This window comes from Carassius auratus, chromosome 25 (genome assembly GCF_003368295.1).
Source record: "Carassius auratus strain Wakin chromosome 25, ASM336829v1, whole genome shotgun sequence".
Lineage (NCBI taxonomy): Eukaryota > Metazoa > Chordata > Actinopteri > Cypriniformes > Cyprinidae > Carassius > Carassius auratus.
In genome coordinates this window covers 3,181,615-3,196,389 of record NC_039267.1, presented here as the reverse complement: position 1 = coordinate 3,196,389, position 14,775 = coordinate 3,181,615, and the positions used below count along the sequence as shown (strand labels likewise).

Sequence of the window (14,775 nt, the reverse complement as noted above, 5' to 3'; positions counted from 1 at the left end):
TGTTATTGTGAATCAGAAAGAGCAGAGATTGAGTTTTTGATCTTGATGTGTTGTTTTAAAATAGTTCATCTAAAAATTCATCATTGACTGTTGTTCCAAACCCATACATTTTATTTTTATTTTATCGTATGATTTCAGAATACTTGGATCGAAGTAAGGTAGTTGATGGGTTTAAAACCACCAGCGATTATTTTATTTTGTTTTACATTTCTATATTTTTATTTATTTCTAAAATGTTTTTCATCTAATATTCATATTTTATTTTGTTTCAGCTTTATTTCAATGAACAATACTACACTAAAAACAGTAACAACAGTATAAATGTAAAATTATGAAAGAATTCATGTTTTGTTCCTGTAAAAGCTCTGATTTCCTGAATTTTTTTTTTTATGCATAATTCATTATATTAATCAGTATGCAAATCCATTTTAGAAGGCTGTTATTTTACCCTCCCTGTTGAACTGAATAATCATCAAAGTGTGTGTGTGTGTGTGTGTGTGTGTGTGTTTCCTCGTGATATTTCACCCTAAGTGGCCCATCATGCTCTGGGCCAAATCCTCACTGAATGCAGATGTTTGTGCTAATGGTTATTACTGAGACTGAAGTAGAAATAAATTAAAGCTACATAGAAACATTTACATTAAAAGTGATGAAAGCACATAACAAATTTACTAAAACCTGAACTAAAATTAAAACACAAATTGTAAACAAATTAAAAATGAATAAACTAGTATGATAATAATATATAAAAATGATGTTTGTATTTCTTGAATGATTATATTCTATTATATATATATATATATATATATATATATATATATATATATATATATATATATATATATATATATATATATATATATAATCATATTAAATATAAACAGCAATGATAAATGTGGATCTGGAAATTAAAGGTTGAAGTTAAAGTATTAAAATGACTAAAACTGAAATAAATAAATAAATAAATAATAATAATAATAATAATAATAATAATAATAATAAAATTGATAAAAAAACTACTAAACCTTCAACTGAAAAATGTAATTGGATAAATTAAAAATAGAAGCTAATACAGAATATTTATAAACGATATAATAATAAAAAAGAAAAGAAAAATAACACCGTTCTGAACATCTGTGTTCTGTTATAAATATAAGATTAGAAAAGGGAACGAAATGTGAAATTCTGGAAACTAAATGAAATAAAAAATGTAAGTATTTAAATTACAAAAACTGAAATAAAATAATAATAATAAAGAATTAAATTGAACAAAATGCATAACTAAATGACAAAAAAAATCATAAACTGAAAAAAAATATTTATATATAAATATGAATGAATGAATAAATAAATACTAAAAATATGTACAGTTTAAAGTCTGTTATAGCATGCAGTTATTTCTTAATGTGCTCCAGAAGAGATCATTGTCAGACGTGATCTACTCAATGATAAACCACTTCTGCACACGACTCAAAGCTCCTGCGTTCAGTGATCTGAAGTGTGCTCTGAGACCAAGGTGAAGTTGTGTGTTCCAGACTGAATGTGATCAGGATTGAGTGTGTGTGTGTGTGTGTGTGTCTGAGTGTAATGATGGAGAAGCGCTTGGCTGGAGCTGCTGCAGGATGAATGGTTGTGATTGTGGTTTTCAGACAGAAGTGAAACTCTTCGGAGGATGTGAGGCTGTTTCTTCTTCTCCTTCTCGGAAGATGAGCGAGCATGATTTCAGAAGGTCAAGGGAAGACATTGAGTTTGGACACAATGGACCTTTTCTTCTTTTTAAAAGTCTTGTGTGCAGTCAACCTATAGAGCACGTGTGAAACGAACATATATGCAATGATACATGGATAGTAGCAATGAAAAACATATTCCTATAGAATTAAAGAAATACATTCTTAGGCTTAATTATGTTTATTTATTTATTTTGGGAATCTGATCCGGACATGTTTTCTTGAGATTCGCTGTATTGACTCATTTGACTTGGATCCAGACGAGAGCAGATCTCTTTCTCTGGTGTTTTCATCCAAACACAAGCCTGTGTGTGGCTTTCTGCTGGACTTCATTCAGCGCGAGAGCGAGTCCTCTGTCAGCGAGAGCAGTCGGACACTGTTGATCTCTCAAACATGATTCAGAGAGATGTATTCCTGACAGTCAGCTGAAGAGTAGATCTACTGCATCTCTGTCTGTCTTTCTGACTCTGTTCTGACTTCTGTTAATAACTGTGCAAGTTTGTATTTCATCTCACATTTATTTAGACCATAAGAGTGATTCATACTGCATGCATGTCTAAAAAAAAAAAAAAAAAAAAAAAAAAAATATATATATATATATGTTATTAAAATAAATAAAATGAAAAAATTGTAGTAAAAATAAGAGTGATTGTACTGTAAAAAAATAAAAAATAAAAATAAAATGAAAAAAAATAAATAAAAATAATTAAAATAAAATAAAATAAAAAATAAAATAAAGATATTGTAGGAAAAAAAAAGTATTTCATCTCACAATTACTTAGACCATAAGAGTGATTTTACCGTGATAAATAAAAAATAAAAAAATAAAAATACAAATAAAATAAAATAAAATAATAAATATAATAAAGACATTGTAGGAAAAAAAAGCATTTCATCTCACAATTACTTAGACCATAAGAGTGATTCTACCATGATAAATAAATAAATAAATTAATTAAATAAATAAATAATATTAAATAAAAAAATTATAATAATAATACAAATAAAATAAAATAAAAAATTAAATAAAGACATTGTAGGAAAAAAAGTATTTCATCTCACAATTACTGAATAAGTGTTATTCTACCATAAAAAATAAATAAAAATAAAACAAAAAGAATAAAAATAAAATAGTTATTATTGAGAATTTTTGCTATATATATATATATATATATATATTATACACAGTGTATATATATATATATATATATATATATATATATATATATATATATATATATATATATATATATATATATATATATATATATACACAGTGTATATATATATATATATATATATATATACACAGTGTATATAAACAGTATATATATACAGTATATATAAACAGTGTATATAAACAGTATATATAAACATTGCATAAAATATAATTTAATATTATGAAAAATGTTTTTTACTTTGCTTGTTTTTGACAGCAGCACGTACAGCGAGGGCTTTTTCTTCTGCGGTGGAGATGTAGAAAATATATTTAATATTTGATTTGTGTCACACGTGATCTTTCTCTAATTCCTTCCTCTTCCACGTGAACATTTCACTTCTCCACTTCTCTAACGGTCAGATAAACTTTCACCTCCAGCGTTTCCTCTGCAAACCCTGTCTCTGTTGTGCTGTACACAGCTCACAAGTCTTACATTTTCATATCATTTACGGTACATGAATAATTAATATGCATTGTCATTTTTATTAAAAATGGTTTCCAGTAGCAAATGCAAAATGGAACTGCACAAATGCATTTACGTTTCTGGAGGGAGTTGCTATGTGATTGCTAAAATCTATTTTTATTTATTTATATGGTGTTATTTATTCAACTTAAACCTGGTAATACCTGCTTAGTCAGCATCCGATATCCCAGAATGCATTGCGCCGCAGTGGTGCGTGTCTTCTTACTGTAATTGGCACAAAGAGAGATGATTTGTTCCTGTATTAGCAGCTGAAATAGAACAAGCTCTGTCATAATTAGATCCGCTTCATGCAGGAAACACGAACAATGAACGTATGAGTTACAGATCAATCTGGAGCGGCTCGGAGCTCATTACTGAATTATTGAACAGCTTCTTCTCCTGCTTTCTGATGTTTGATCATGTCTGAGCCGCACATTCGTTTATGCTCATGTCATTGATTCGTGTCTTACGTGATTTACATTTGATTTGTGTCTTCATTGATGCATGCAGTATTCATTAAAAACTAGTGCATTTATTTATTCATTATTTTTTATTACATTCAAGAATGATGTATTTATTAACAAATAATAGATAATTATATATGCATTAAATATTTTGTGTTAAAGTGTTAAAGCATGTAGTATTTATTCAATACTAGTGATTTTCTTTCAAGATTTGAGATTTAATAATAAACTGAAAAAGTTATAATTATATATTTTGTTTTTATTTGAGCTGTCAAACACAATAATAATGTAATTGTTTACATAATGTGTGTATATTTATTATTATTTATAAAGACACAATAAATACATTTTAGAAAATTTTTGTTTATATATTAAATATATTTATACATATAAATTGCATGCATATAAATATTGACATGTAAATATTTTCTAAATATACACTGTTTGTTTTTGTATTTATTCATAACACACAGTGGTGGTTCTAGGGTGAGTGGGATCCATGTATGTGACTTTTTATTTTAATAAATCAGAAAGATTTACCTTGTTTAAAATATACAAAAACAATAAAAACAAAAATAAATTTAAAACATTTTATTTAAAGCAAATCATTTGAGTCAGTTCGGGAGTTCGTAGCGGGATCGCGAATCATTTGAGTCAATTTGGGGATCGCGATTCATTTGAATCAGTTCGGGAGTTCATAGCGGGATCGCGAATCATTTGAGACAGTTCGGGAGTTCGTAGCGGGATCGCGAATCATTTGAGTCAATTTGGGGATCGCGATTCATTTGAATCAGTTCGGGAGTTCGTAGCGGGATCGCGAATCATTTGAGTCAGTTCGGGAGTTCATAGCGGGATCGCGATTCATTTGAATCAGTTCGGGAGTTCATAGCGGGATCGCGATTCATTTGAATCAATTTGGGGATCGCGATTCATTTGAATCAGTTCGGGAGTTCATAGCGGGATCGCGATTTATTTGAGTCAGTTCGGGAGTTCGTAGCGGGATCGCGAATCATTTGAGTCAGTTCGGGAGTTCTCAGCGGGATCGCGAATCATTTGAGTCAGTTCGGGAGTTCGTAGCGGGATCGCGAATCATTTGAGTCAATTTGGGGATCGCGATTCATTTGAATCAGTTCGGGAGTTCATAGCGGGATCGCGATTTATTTGGATCAGTTCGGGAGTTCGTAGCGGGATCGCGAATTATTTGAGTCCGTTTGTGGATCGCGAATCATTTGAGTCAGTTGGGGAGTTCGTAGCGGGATCGCGAATCATTTGAGTCAGTTTGAGGATCGCAAATCATTTGAGTCAGTTCGGGAGTTTGTAGCGGGATCGCGAATCATTTGAGTCCATTTGTGAATTGTGAATCATTTGAGTCAGTTCGGGAGTTCGGAGCTGGTTCGTGAATCATTTGAGTCAGTTTGGGGATCACAAATCATAGCTGTATATGGATAGGCATTTTTAACTAATTTAGTAGCTAGTCCTAATTACGTTTTCCATGCTTGTTTAGGTGTGAAATGTGAACTTGTATGTTTTGTTTTAATGATGTTTTTGATTTAATGCCTTTTAACAGTATCAAGTATATTCAAAAACTAAACAAATCATGCCTAAAAAGTGCAGGCATCTAGGCTAAAGTAAAGTTACATGATGAAGTCATACTAGTGCGCATTTCGAGTGCGTTTTTTAAATAAAAACATTTAGTTTGGATGCGATTTAATAATTTGACAGCACTAGTATACAGTATATAAAGTATATAATTTTGTATTTAAAAAAAATATTTAATATACAATTAACTAAATAAACATTTCACACACATTTTCATTTTATATCATGCTGATGTCATGCTTTCATTTATTTTCTGTTGCTTTACTGTATGTTGTGCATTTAGCCGATGCTTTTATCCAGAGCGCCTTCTGGAAGAGGAGCCAAAGCAGTTTGTCAATATACAGCACTGTTATTTGATATGGAGTGATATCATTTCTGTACTGAGAAAGCATGTTTTAAGAGCTAGCAGCGTGACTGTGTCCTCAGGAGGAAGTCAGTAAAGCAGAAGTGCACTGGATGTAGTGTTTATTGTATCTAGGCGTGTGTGTGTATGTGTGTGTGTGTGTTTCATGCATCACCACAGTCCTTTACCATCTCTAATGTCAGCTGCTGATATGATGTGTGTGTTGTCTCGTTGCATGCGTCTGCTCTCGTCCCCTGAGATCCGCTGTAAGACCAGACTGATGCGCTCACATTATTCTGCCGTTATTGATCTGAACTCTTCTTCTGAAATAACTGCTGTTGGAGTCCTGTTTCACTCTTGTGCAGCTCTTTCGGTCGTTCACCCGCCGTGCTGTCTACGTAGACCGCTCCCTTCTCAGGGAGCATCTTTAGCGCAGAAGCAGCGGATTTAAACACGCTGAGATGCACGCACAAGAAAGTGTTCATTTAAGAGTATTTATTGATTTATTTCTTTAAAAATGCTTAAATGAGGTGCTTGGTAATTTTGAGCTTTGCAGTTTGTGGTCATGTGATGTGTATATAATTTGTGGATTTTTTTGCATGTACACATTATAGGCTAAAGTGTAATTAACTATTGATTTTTCAGTATGTTTGGTACTGAATTAATTATGTCTTAGTTGTGTGAAGTGTGTACTTTTATCACTCTGGTGCAGTCAGAGGATGATGGGAAAATAAGTTTGTGAATAAAAGTGTCTATCAAGCATCATTCGTTCAGAAAAAGCTGTGTAATAAGATGCACAGACTGAATAATGATCATTTAATCACACCGTTAGCTGACATTCATCTGCTCTGCCTTTCTGAAGATGACCAACACGCCTCACAAACAACAACATGGACATCCTCCCTCTCTCTCTCTCTCTCTCTCTCTCTCTCTGTGTGTCTCTCTCTCTCTCTCTCTCTCTCTCTCTCTCTCTCTGTCTCTGTCTCTGTGTCTCTCTCTCTCTGTGTCTGTCTCTCTCTCACTCTTTCTCTCTCACTCTCTCAATTCAGTCCAGTTCAATTTGATTCAATTCAGTTTGTTATATTGGCATGACAAAAAAATCATTTTGTATGGCCGAAGCATTGAGACATTGATAACTAATATGGAAATGTCATACACCGTACATACACAGATACATATAAGAGAATAAAAAGTAAAACACAGAAGTCATGTCCATTTTTGTCCAGTGTTTCTCTCTCTCTCCCTCTATCTCTTTATTTATCTCTCTCTTTATCTCTCTTTGTATCTCTCTCTCTTTATCTCTCTTTCTCTGTGTCTCTCTCATGTTTCAGGAAATAACAAGCCCCTCTCTCTCTCTCTCTCTCTCTCTCTCTCTCTCTCTCTCCCCTCCCCCTCGGTGCATTTCCTCCTCCCCCTCTCAGGCACAGCTGCCAAACCACACACACACACACACACACACACACACACACACACACACACACACACACACACACACACACACTCGTCTGGAGGAGTGGCAGACAGCGTTAGGGACGCGAGCGGATCCCCGTCCAGTGCTCAGACGAGCATCCCTCCTTTTTAAGGCCCGTCGGGTCCCGTGTTTCGAGTTTCCTCACCTTATAAGGATCAGACCCGGCTGACTGGAATGTCCCAGACGCTGGGATGATGATGATGATGATGAGGAGGACGATGATGGGTTGTTCAGGACTGACCGATGCGGATCTGGGTTAGTTTGTGTGGTTCTGGAGTTGAGTCTGCGTGGTTCTCATCACTCAGCGGGTGAGTCTGTGTGTTGTAGAAAGTAAATAGTTGAGAAAACAATGAGGAAGCTTGATGCATTGAGACCGCTTGAGTTCTCTCAACAACAGTTTCTACGTTCTTCTCAGTATGAATACTACATTTGTTTTTGCATCCAATCCCGATTGTCTTATTTTTCTAATAGAAGAATTTTTTTTCATTGAGGTCAATTTTTTTTCTCTGAGCTCTTTACAACAAATAACTAACAATGATAATTAATCGCGATTAATCGCATCCAAAATAAAAGTTTTTGTTTACATACTGTAATATGAGTGTTTACTGTGTATATAAATACAAACATATGCATGTATATTTTTTGCAAATATTTACATGTATATGCATTTATATTCTTATATTTTAAATGCGTGTAAATATATTTAATATGTAAACAAAGCATATTTTCTTAAATATACACATGCAAATATAAACAATATACATGCATATATATTATGTAAAAAAAACTCTTAATTTGGATGCGATTAATCGTGATTAATCGTTTGACAGCACTCATTTTTATGTAGTTTCACTTCACTTTCATAAACTGGATAAAGTGCAGTGTGTGTGTTATAAGCCCGAAGCTTCATTGTTCGTGGTTTTCTGAGAGTCATGTTCAGAAGGATGATATTTCAGCTATAAATCTTTGCGTTTAATAACTTTTGAAACGTCCGAGTCTGCTGTTGTTTAGGAATGAGGTTTCTCATTTCTCTACATATGATGGCCAGTACTTCATTCCTCATTCAGATTGAGGGTCTTCTGGGGGCTTTCAAAATGCTTGTTTGCTCTCGTAAATTTCTTTTAAAAAGTCGGTGCAAGTCAGTGTTATTGTAGTATCATTTATGTAATGATTATGACTTTTTGAAGTAGCTAGTATTTTTATATATTAATTTTTATTTTTGTTTATTTTTGAATTTTAAATAATAACATTTCTTATCATTTGAGAACTTGTTGAAAGTTTTTTTTTTTCTTATATTCATGTTTTGTTTTATTTTAGATTTATTTTAATTAACAAATATGTTTGTCAGTTTTAATCTTTAGTATTTATTTCCAGTTAAAAAATTGTATTGCTTCAACTTTAACTTGGTTCTGTTGTCTTTTTAATAGATGCCACATGGAGAGACTTAACATACTACACAAATATTATATATTTAATTTCTGTTTTGAAGTAGCATTTATTATTATTATTATTTATTAGAATTTATTATATTATTTTTTATTTAGTTTAATTTTCAGTCATCTTTTTTGTGCATTTGTGATTTTTTTTTACTTTTTTTTTATTTATTTGTTATATATTTTTTCCATTTTGGTTTAATTATTATTTTTTTTTTCAGTTTTAGTTCAGATTTATGTCCTATTTATTTCCAGTTAATTCCCATATCCTTAATTAGTTTCAACTTATTTCATTTAGATTCCAAGGTAACATTTCTAGTTTTTTTTTTCTAATATTTATATTTTATTTTATTTCAGCTTTATTACAATTAACAATGTTCTAGTTTGGTTTTAGTTGTGTTTTAATCATTTATTTATTTCCAGTTATTTTATAATAATAAAAAGTGTAAAATGTATAATTAATTCAGTTAATTTATAATTATTAAATATATAATTTAAGTGCTTATTTCATTTTTTTTTTTTCTTTAATTTTAGTTTTTATTAGCAAGAGTTGCATGTGTTTTGCTGTGTCTTTAAGGCATTGTTCTGATTCTGGACCCTTCACAGTGCGTACTTGAAGTGCCCTTCGTAGTAAGCAGGGCAGGTGATGCTGTCTTTGAGATGGGGCCGTGTTCCCTCTCTTCGTCTGATTGCTGTGTGTTTGCATGGTTTGTAGTTTGTTGAGGTGATTCATTAAGATCAGCGGTGTTTCTCTTTAATGATTATCTCTTATCAGAAACACTGTTCTTGTTGTTTTTGGGGTCATGCGTGACTGTCGGTGAACATGTGTGTCTGTGTTTGTCTCTGTGGGCCGATGCCATGCTGTAGCCTGTCGAGGCCTGAGCAAATATGCCCCCACAGCTCCTCCAGCTGACCTCTGACCTCTGACCCCAGCTGCCGCAGAGCCGATTATGTCGTGTATTATCAGACGTATCAGCAGACGGTCCGCTTTGACGAGCTAGAAAGTGACGGGATGATTGTGTCATTACGAAGGCTTGAAACACCTGAAGTAGTTTTGGGATGATGTCAGGATTGGATGACAGCTCTTCCAGATTCAACCTGCTTTATTTGGTCAAATAAAATAATTTATTTATTTATTATAAACACAGATGGCAGAAAAAACACATCATGTTTGTTTTCTTTATTTTATAAAAGCACAACGTTTTGTTGATGATGTGAGTGCACACAAATAAAAGTAGACCCTTTACAGTTATGAGTGGTGCATTGCTCTTACATTTATGAGCAAAAATGATGGCATCCTCTGAAAAAAAAGCATGTGCTTTTGTGTTTTGGGAGAAGGGGGTCCAATAGCGCTCGTCGATGTCCAAATTATCAAAGATGGCCAAACAATTCAAAGAATGTGGGTCTTACTGTCACTGTCACAATGCAACTACAGTTCGTAAAAAGATGTAAGTAGTAGGCTACTGCGTTAGAAAACTGTTTTACGATAGAAATGTTCAGCTACTGACAGTAATAGACTATTTAGTGATGCAAACTACTCAACTTTTTATGAATTTCGCAGTTTTGAATTGAAAATATGCGATCATGATTCATGTAGCCTAAATCATAAATTAAAGTGGCAAGAGGCATTTGCATTTTCGACTATAGAGATAGCCTACGAATAAGAGTGAATATGCACATTTTAAAATAAAATGTTATTTTCAAATAGTGTAAATTGATTGATTTCTACTTCATATTAAGAGTTCAGATGTAAAAGCATCTAAGTGCTCAGCATTTTTATCAGGCTCCCATGTGTAGGCTCAGTAATTTCACTTTAATGGCAATGCATAGTTTCTTTTATTTCCCATTACAGTAAAGTATCTGAACATAAACAAAGGAGTATGAGAAAATAATCATTTTAGAAGAAAATTTTGGAAAGCAATTAGAGGCTTTTGCATCTAAACTCTTTATAAATAACTACAAACCTAGAACTTATTTTTGTACGTTTTTTTCCTTTCTACATGTTATCTTAAGGGTTTTTTCATATTTTTAGTTTTAGTATAACATTATAATACCATTCATATTTTAAATTTTTTATAATTTAATGAAGAAACCAATCCTGTGTGTGTGTGTGTGAAGCTTTAAGTATTTATCAAAATGTCTTGATTAACAGTAACTTTTAGCACAATTAAAAAATAATGGCACAATTAGAAATCACAAGATTAATACATTTTTATGCTTTTTAAATCCATCCAAATGATAAAGACAGATTACTTTATAAAAACGTAAAGAGAGACCAGATAATAATATTAGAGCCAAATATTTAATTTACTAAAGAAAATTTCTCTTTGTAATTTTTATTATTTTTCTTGCACGGTGTAAATGGTATTATTTATAAATGTATTTACTTTATTTAGACGTTTTATAAATTAACATTATTGTGAATCAAAATAGAGAACAAATTATAAAATAACAAAAATAACAACATATTTGTTATAATATTAAATAATAGTGTGTAGTTTTATTTTGACGAATAGTTCATTGTGTTTCAATTGTGTTTTTTTCCAACAGTTAATCAAAATAGAACAAAATCTAAAATATAGTTATATTAATCATTCAATAATAATGTAGAAAGTAAAATGTTCTGTAATGCTGCTTAGATTTTTTTAATTAATTAAAATTAAATTAAATATTTAGTTTTATTTTGATGAATAGTAAAACATTTGCATCATTCATCAAAATATACAAAAATATATTAAACATATTAATTAATAAGTCTGAATATAAACACATAAAATATAGTATACTGTACATTTACTATAAATTTCGAATATTAATTTGATTAAGAACATCTTGAGAGATCCCAGCTGAAGCGTCTGTTTTCCTGCAGCTCATCTTCAGTAATACCCAGACCTGTCAACTGTCAGAGAGACACAATGCATCATGGGAATTGTGTCGGGTGTTTATGGTGTCAAGTGTTTGAGGAGGATCTGGTCTTTCATTTAATAACAGACAGAAGTGTGTTAAAGAGGTCATATGATGTTGCTAAAAAGAACATTGGGTGGTGTAATTAAAGGTGTTTATGTGGTTTAAGGTTAAAAAACACATACATTATTATCCACATACTGTACATTATTGTTTCTCCTCTTTGCCCTGCCTTCTGAAATGCATTGATTTTTACAAAGCTCATCGGTCTGAAAAGCAAGGTGTGCTCTGATTGGTCAGCTGGCCAGTGCGTTGTGATTGGCCGAATACCTCAAGCTCAACACACTCAGTCCAGCTGTTCTTCTCTTTTAGCAGCTCTTTTAGCATCCAGTGAAGACATAATTACTGATTATAATGACACTTTCGGAGAAACGATAAACAACATGCGTTACTCTACACTGCTCAAAACTCAGGTTTGTGTCATCATTGGCAAATCCTTTATATAAACGTACTCTGTATGCTGTGAGTCAGAAGCACCAGACTGTTCTTGTGAAGTAGGATCTGTCTCACTGCTCGGAGCTCATAAGTGACTGCTTTGAAATGTCTTAGGCAGCAATTCCCATAAAGTGCGTAGTTGTGTTGCATTGTGGGATTGCATTAGTTATGAAGGAAGCATTAAGGTTTGTGAACAGAGCTACTGCTTTCTGCTTAAATCTCTCTCTCTCTTTCTCTTCCTTCCATCTGTTCTTTATGCATTATATATTTGCCCGGCTGTTTTTAACCTGCTTCAACACCTCTGCTCTCTTCCTTCCTTTTTCCTGTGCTTTTATTTTGTGTTTGTCTTTGAAAAGTGTCTCTAAAAGTATCTGCTTGGATGCATGAAAGGATCTATCTTTCTGATGTTCCATCCATCCATCCATTATTATAAACAATCAGTTATTTTTTTTTTTTAAATGTGAATAAAAATATTGTGAGTGATTCATCAAAGTGTTCTATTTTGATAAATCATTGTGCATTAATTATCCCATTTTTTTTTTTTTTTTGAATAGTATATATTTTATATTTTGATGCATTGATCATATTTTATTTTTTGTTTATTTATTGTAATCAAAAGCAGATACATTTTAAATTCACATGCAGTGAAGGAAAAGGCAGAAAAATCATAAGAACTTATGTAAATCCTCCATTTAACATGCAATTTACAAAATATAATGCAATAAAACTAAATGAACATTCATTAAAAAAAAAAAAAAAAAAAAAAAAAAAATATATATATATATATATATATATATATATATATATATATATATATATATATATATATATATATATATATATATATATATATATATATAAATATAATATAATATACATTTTTTTTTCCGGATTTTTTATATATATATATATATATATATATATATATATATATATATATATATATATATATATATTACAAAATAAAAACAAATATTAAAAACAGAGATGGGTGTTTTTGTGTGAATGTGATGTTAGATAAGAACTTGTTTTTTATAGTTAATAGTCTATGTTGACTTTTTGGGTCTGTTCCTCACACAAACTGATCATGTCATCTTAAGACCTGTATACTAGTTTTTCAGTACTTTTCTTTCATTGTATGGAAGCAAGCTGCTTGAAGATCCTTTAAAACCTTCTTTTGTGTCGAACAGAGGAGCGTAATGTGGGATTGGAGCGACCTGAGCGAGTCACCGGTGACAATATTCATTTCTAGATGATCTTTTGCTGTAAGCTTGTTGAAAGCCGTTTAAACGGAAGCTTTTATGTGGTGTAGAGGATGGGTTGAGCGCAGACAAAGACCTTCTGAATCCCAGGGTTTTGTTCACAGGAACAGAAGACAAACAGTGTGTTTCAAATGACTTCTACAAACCTATAAAACCTCACTGAACTTGACCTTTACATGCCATAAACCTGTAATCGCAGGCTCTTTGACTCGAGTTTGTGTTTATGAATTTGGACAACGAGAGATTCTTGTCTTTTAATTAAATATATAAATACAATTATATTTTCTTTTATATTTTTAGTTTTTGTTTTAATACATTTTTAGTCATTTTGTTTTGTGCTTTTGCCATTGATATTACTTAAAAATGTTAATATTATATTTTATTAATTTAATTATTAATTCAGTTTTAGTAATTTAATGAAGAAGTAAAAGTTAAAGTACTAAAATTATTAGAAAAATGTTAGAAAAATGTAAGCTTATTTCAGTAAATTGCCAAGGCAACATTTAAGCCGATTTTTTTTCTTTTAAGTTTCAGCTTTTCATTTAAAATAATTTTTAGTCTAGTTTGGTTCTTCAGCTTAAGTTAAAATTACGAAACTAAACAAAAATATAATAAAATATTAATATTAGGATTTTTTTTCAGGGGTAGTTTTAAAACTAAATAAAAATTAGAAAGGTTGCCTTGGTTTTTAAATGCAATATTAAAATTAAAATATTGATATAAATTATATACAATAATAATAAAAAAACATCTTTAAAATTAGCAAGCAGCATTTTTTTTAAGGTTTTCATAATATTTTTCACTATCTTATTTTATTTTATTTTAGTAAGTCATTTTACTGTTTCAGGTTAAACATTTTTAATTTTAGTTTATTTTTAGTTAGTTTTAATCATTTCAAATTCAAAAGTACTAAAATGACTAAAACTAACCTAAAATAAATAAAATGTTAATATTAGGAAAATATTGCTTTTATTTTTATTTCAGTTTTAGTTTTAGTAATTTTAGCTCTCAGTTAAACTTAAATGAAAATTAGAAATGTTGCCTTGGCAGCTAAGTGAAATAAACACACATTTTATTTTATTATTTAACATTTTATTTCTTTATAATTGTATTTTTTTATTAATATTTTTTAATTATTTTATGGTTCATTTTATTTATTTATTTATTTATTTTAATTTGGTTATTGTTTATTTTATTTTGTTTACCTTCTTTTTTAATAGTTTTATTTGTGACCGATAGCCACTCTGTTCTGACTGCCGATTGTGTTTGTCTGTCCCTTTCTTTTTTATTATTTAAAATTTTATATATATTTTTATTTTATTTAAAATGATTGAATCGGTTTTATTTTATGTTATTTAATTTAATTTACCTTCTTTTTTTAATCATTTTACTTTG

General features: G+C 30.7%; 1 protein-coding gene across 7 annotated transcripts in view; it reads left to right on the top strand.

The window, feature by feature from the left end:
* The window catches only part of myo9ab (myosin IXAb), an 89,672-nt gene that overhangs the window by 7,466 nt on the left and 67,431 nt on the right, over nt 1-14,775 (top strand). Inside the window, exon 1 of one of the 7 annotated variants that reach the window (XM_026202063.1) lies at nt 7,291-7,594. The exons of the other annotated variants lie outside the window; for them this stretch is intronic. Coding sequence (XP_026057848.1) covers nt 7,530-7,594 — 65 coding nt within the window. The 5' untranslated portion in view covers nt 7,291-7,529. Of the gene's footprint in view, nt 1-7,290; nt 7,595-14,775 lie in introns of those variants that run through there. 7 annotated transcript variants of the gene reach the window in all.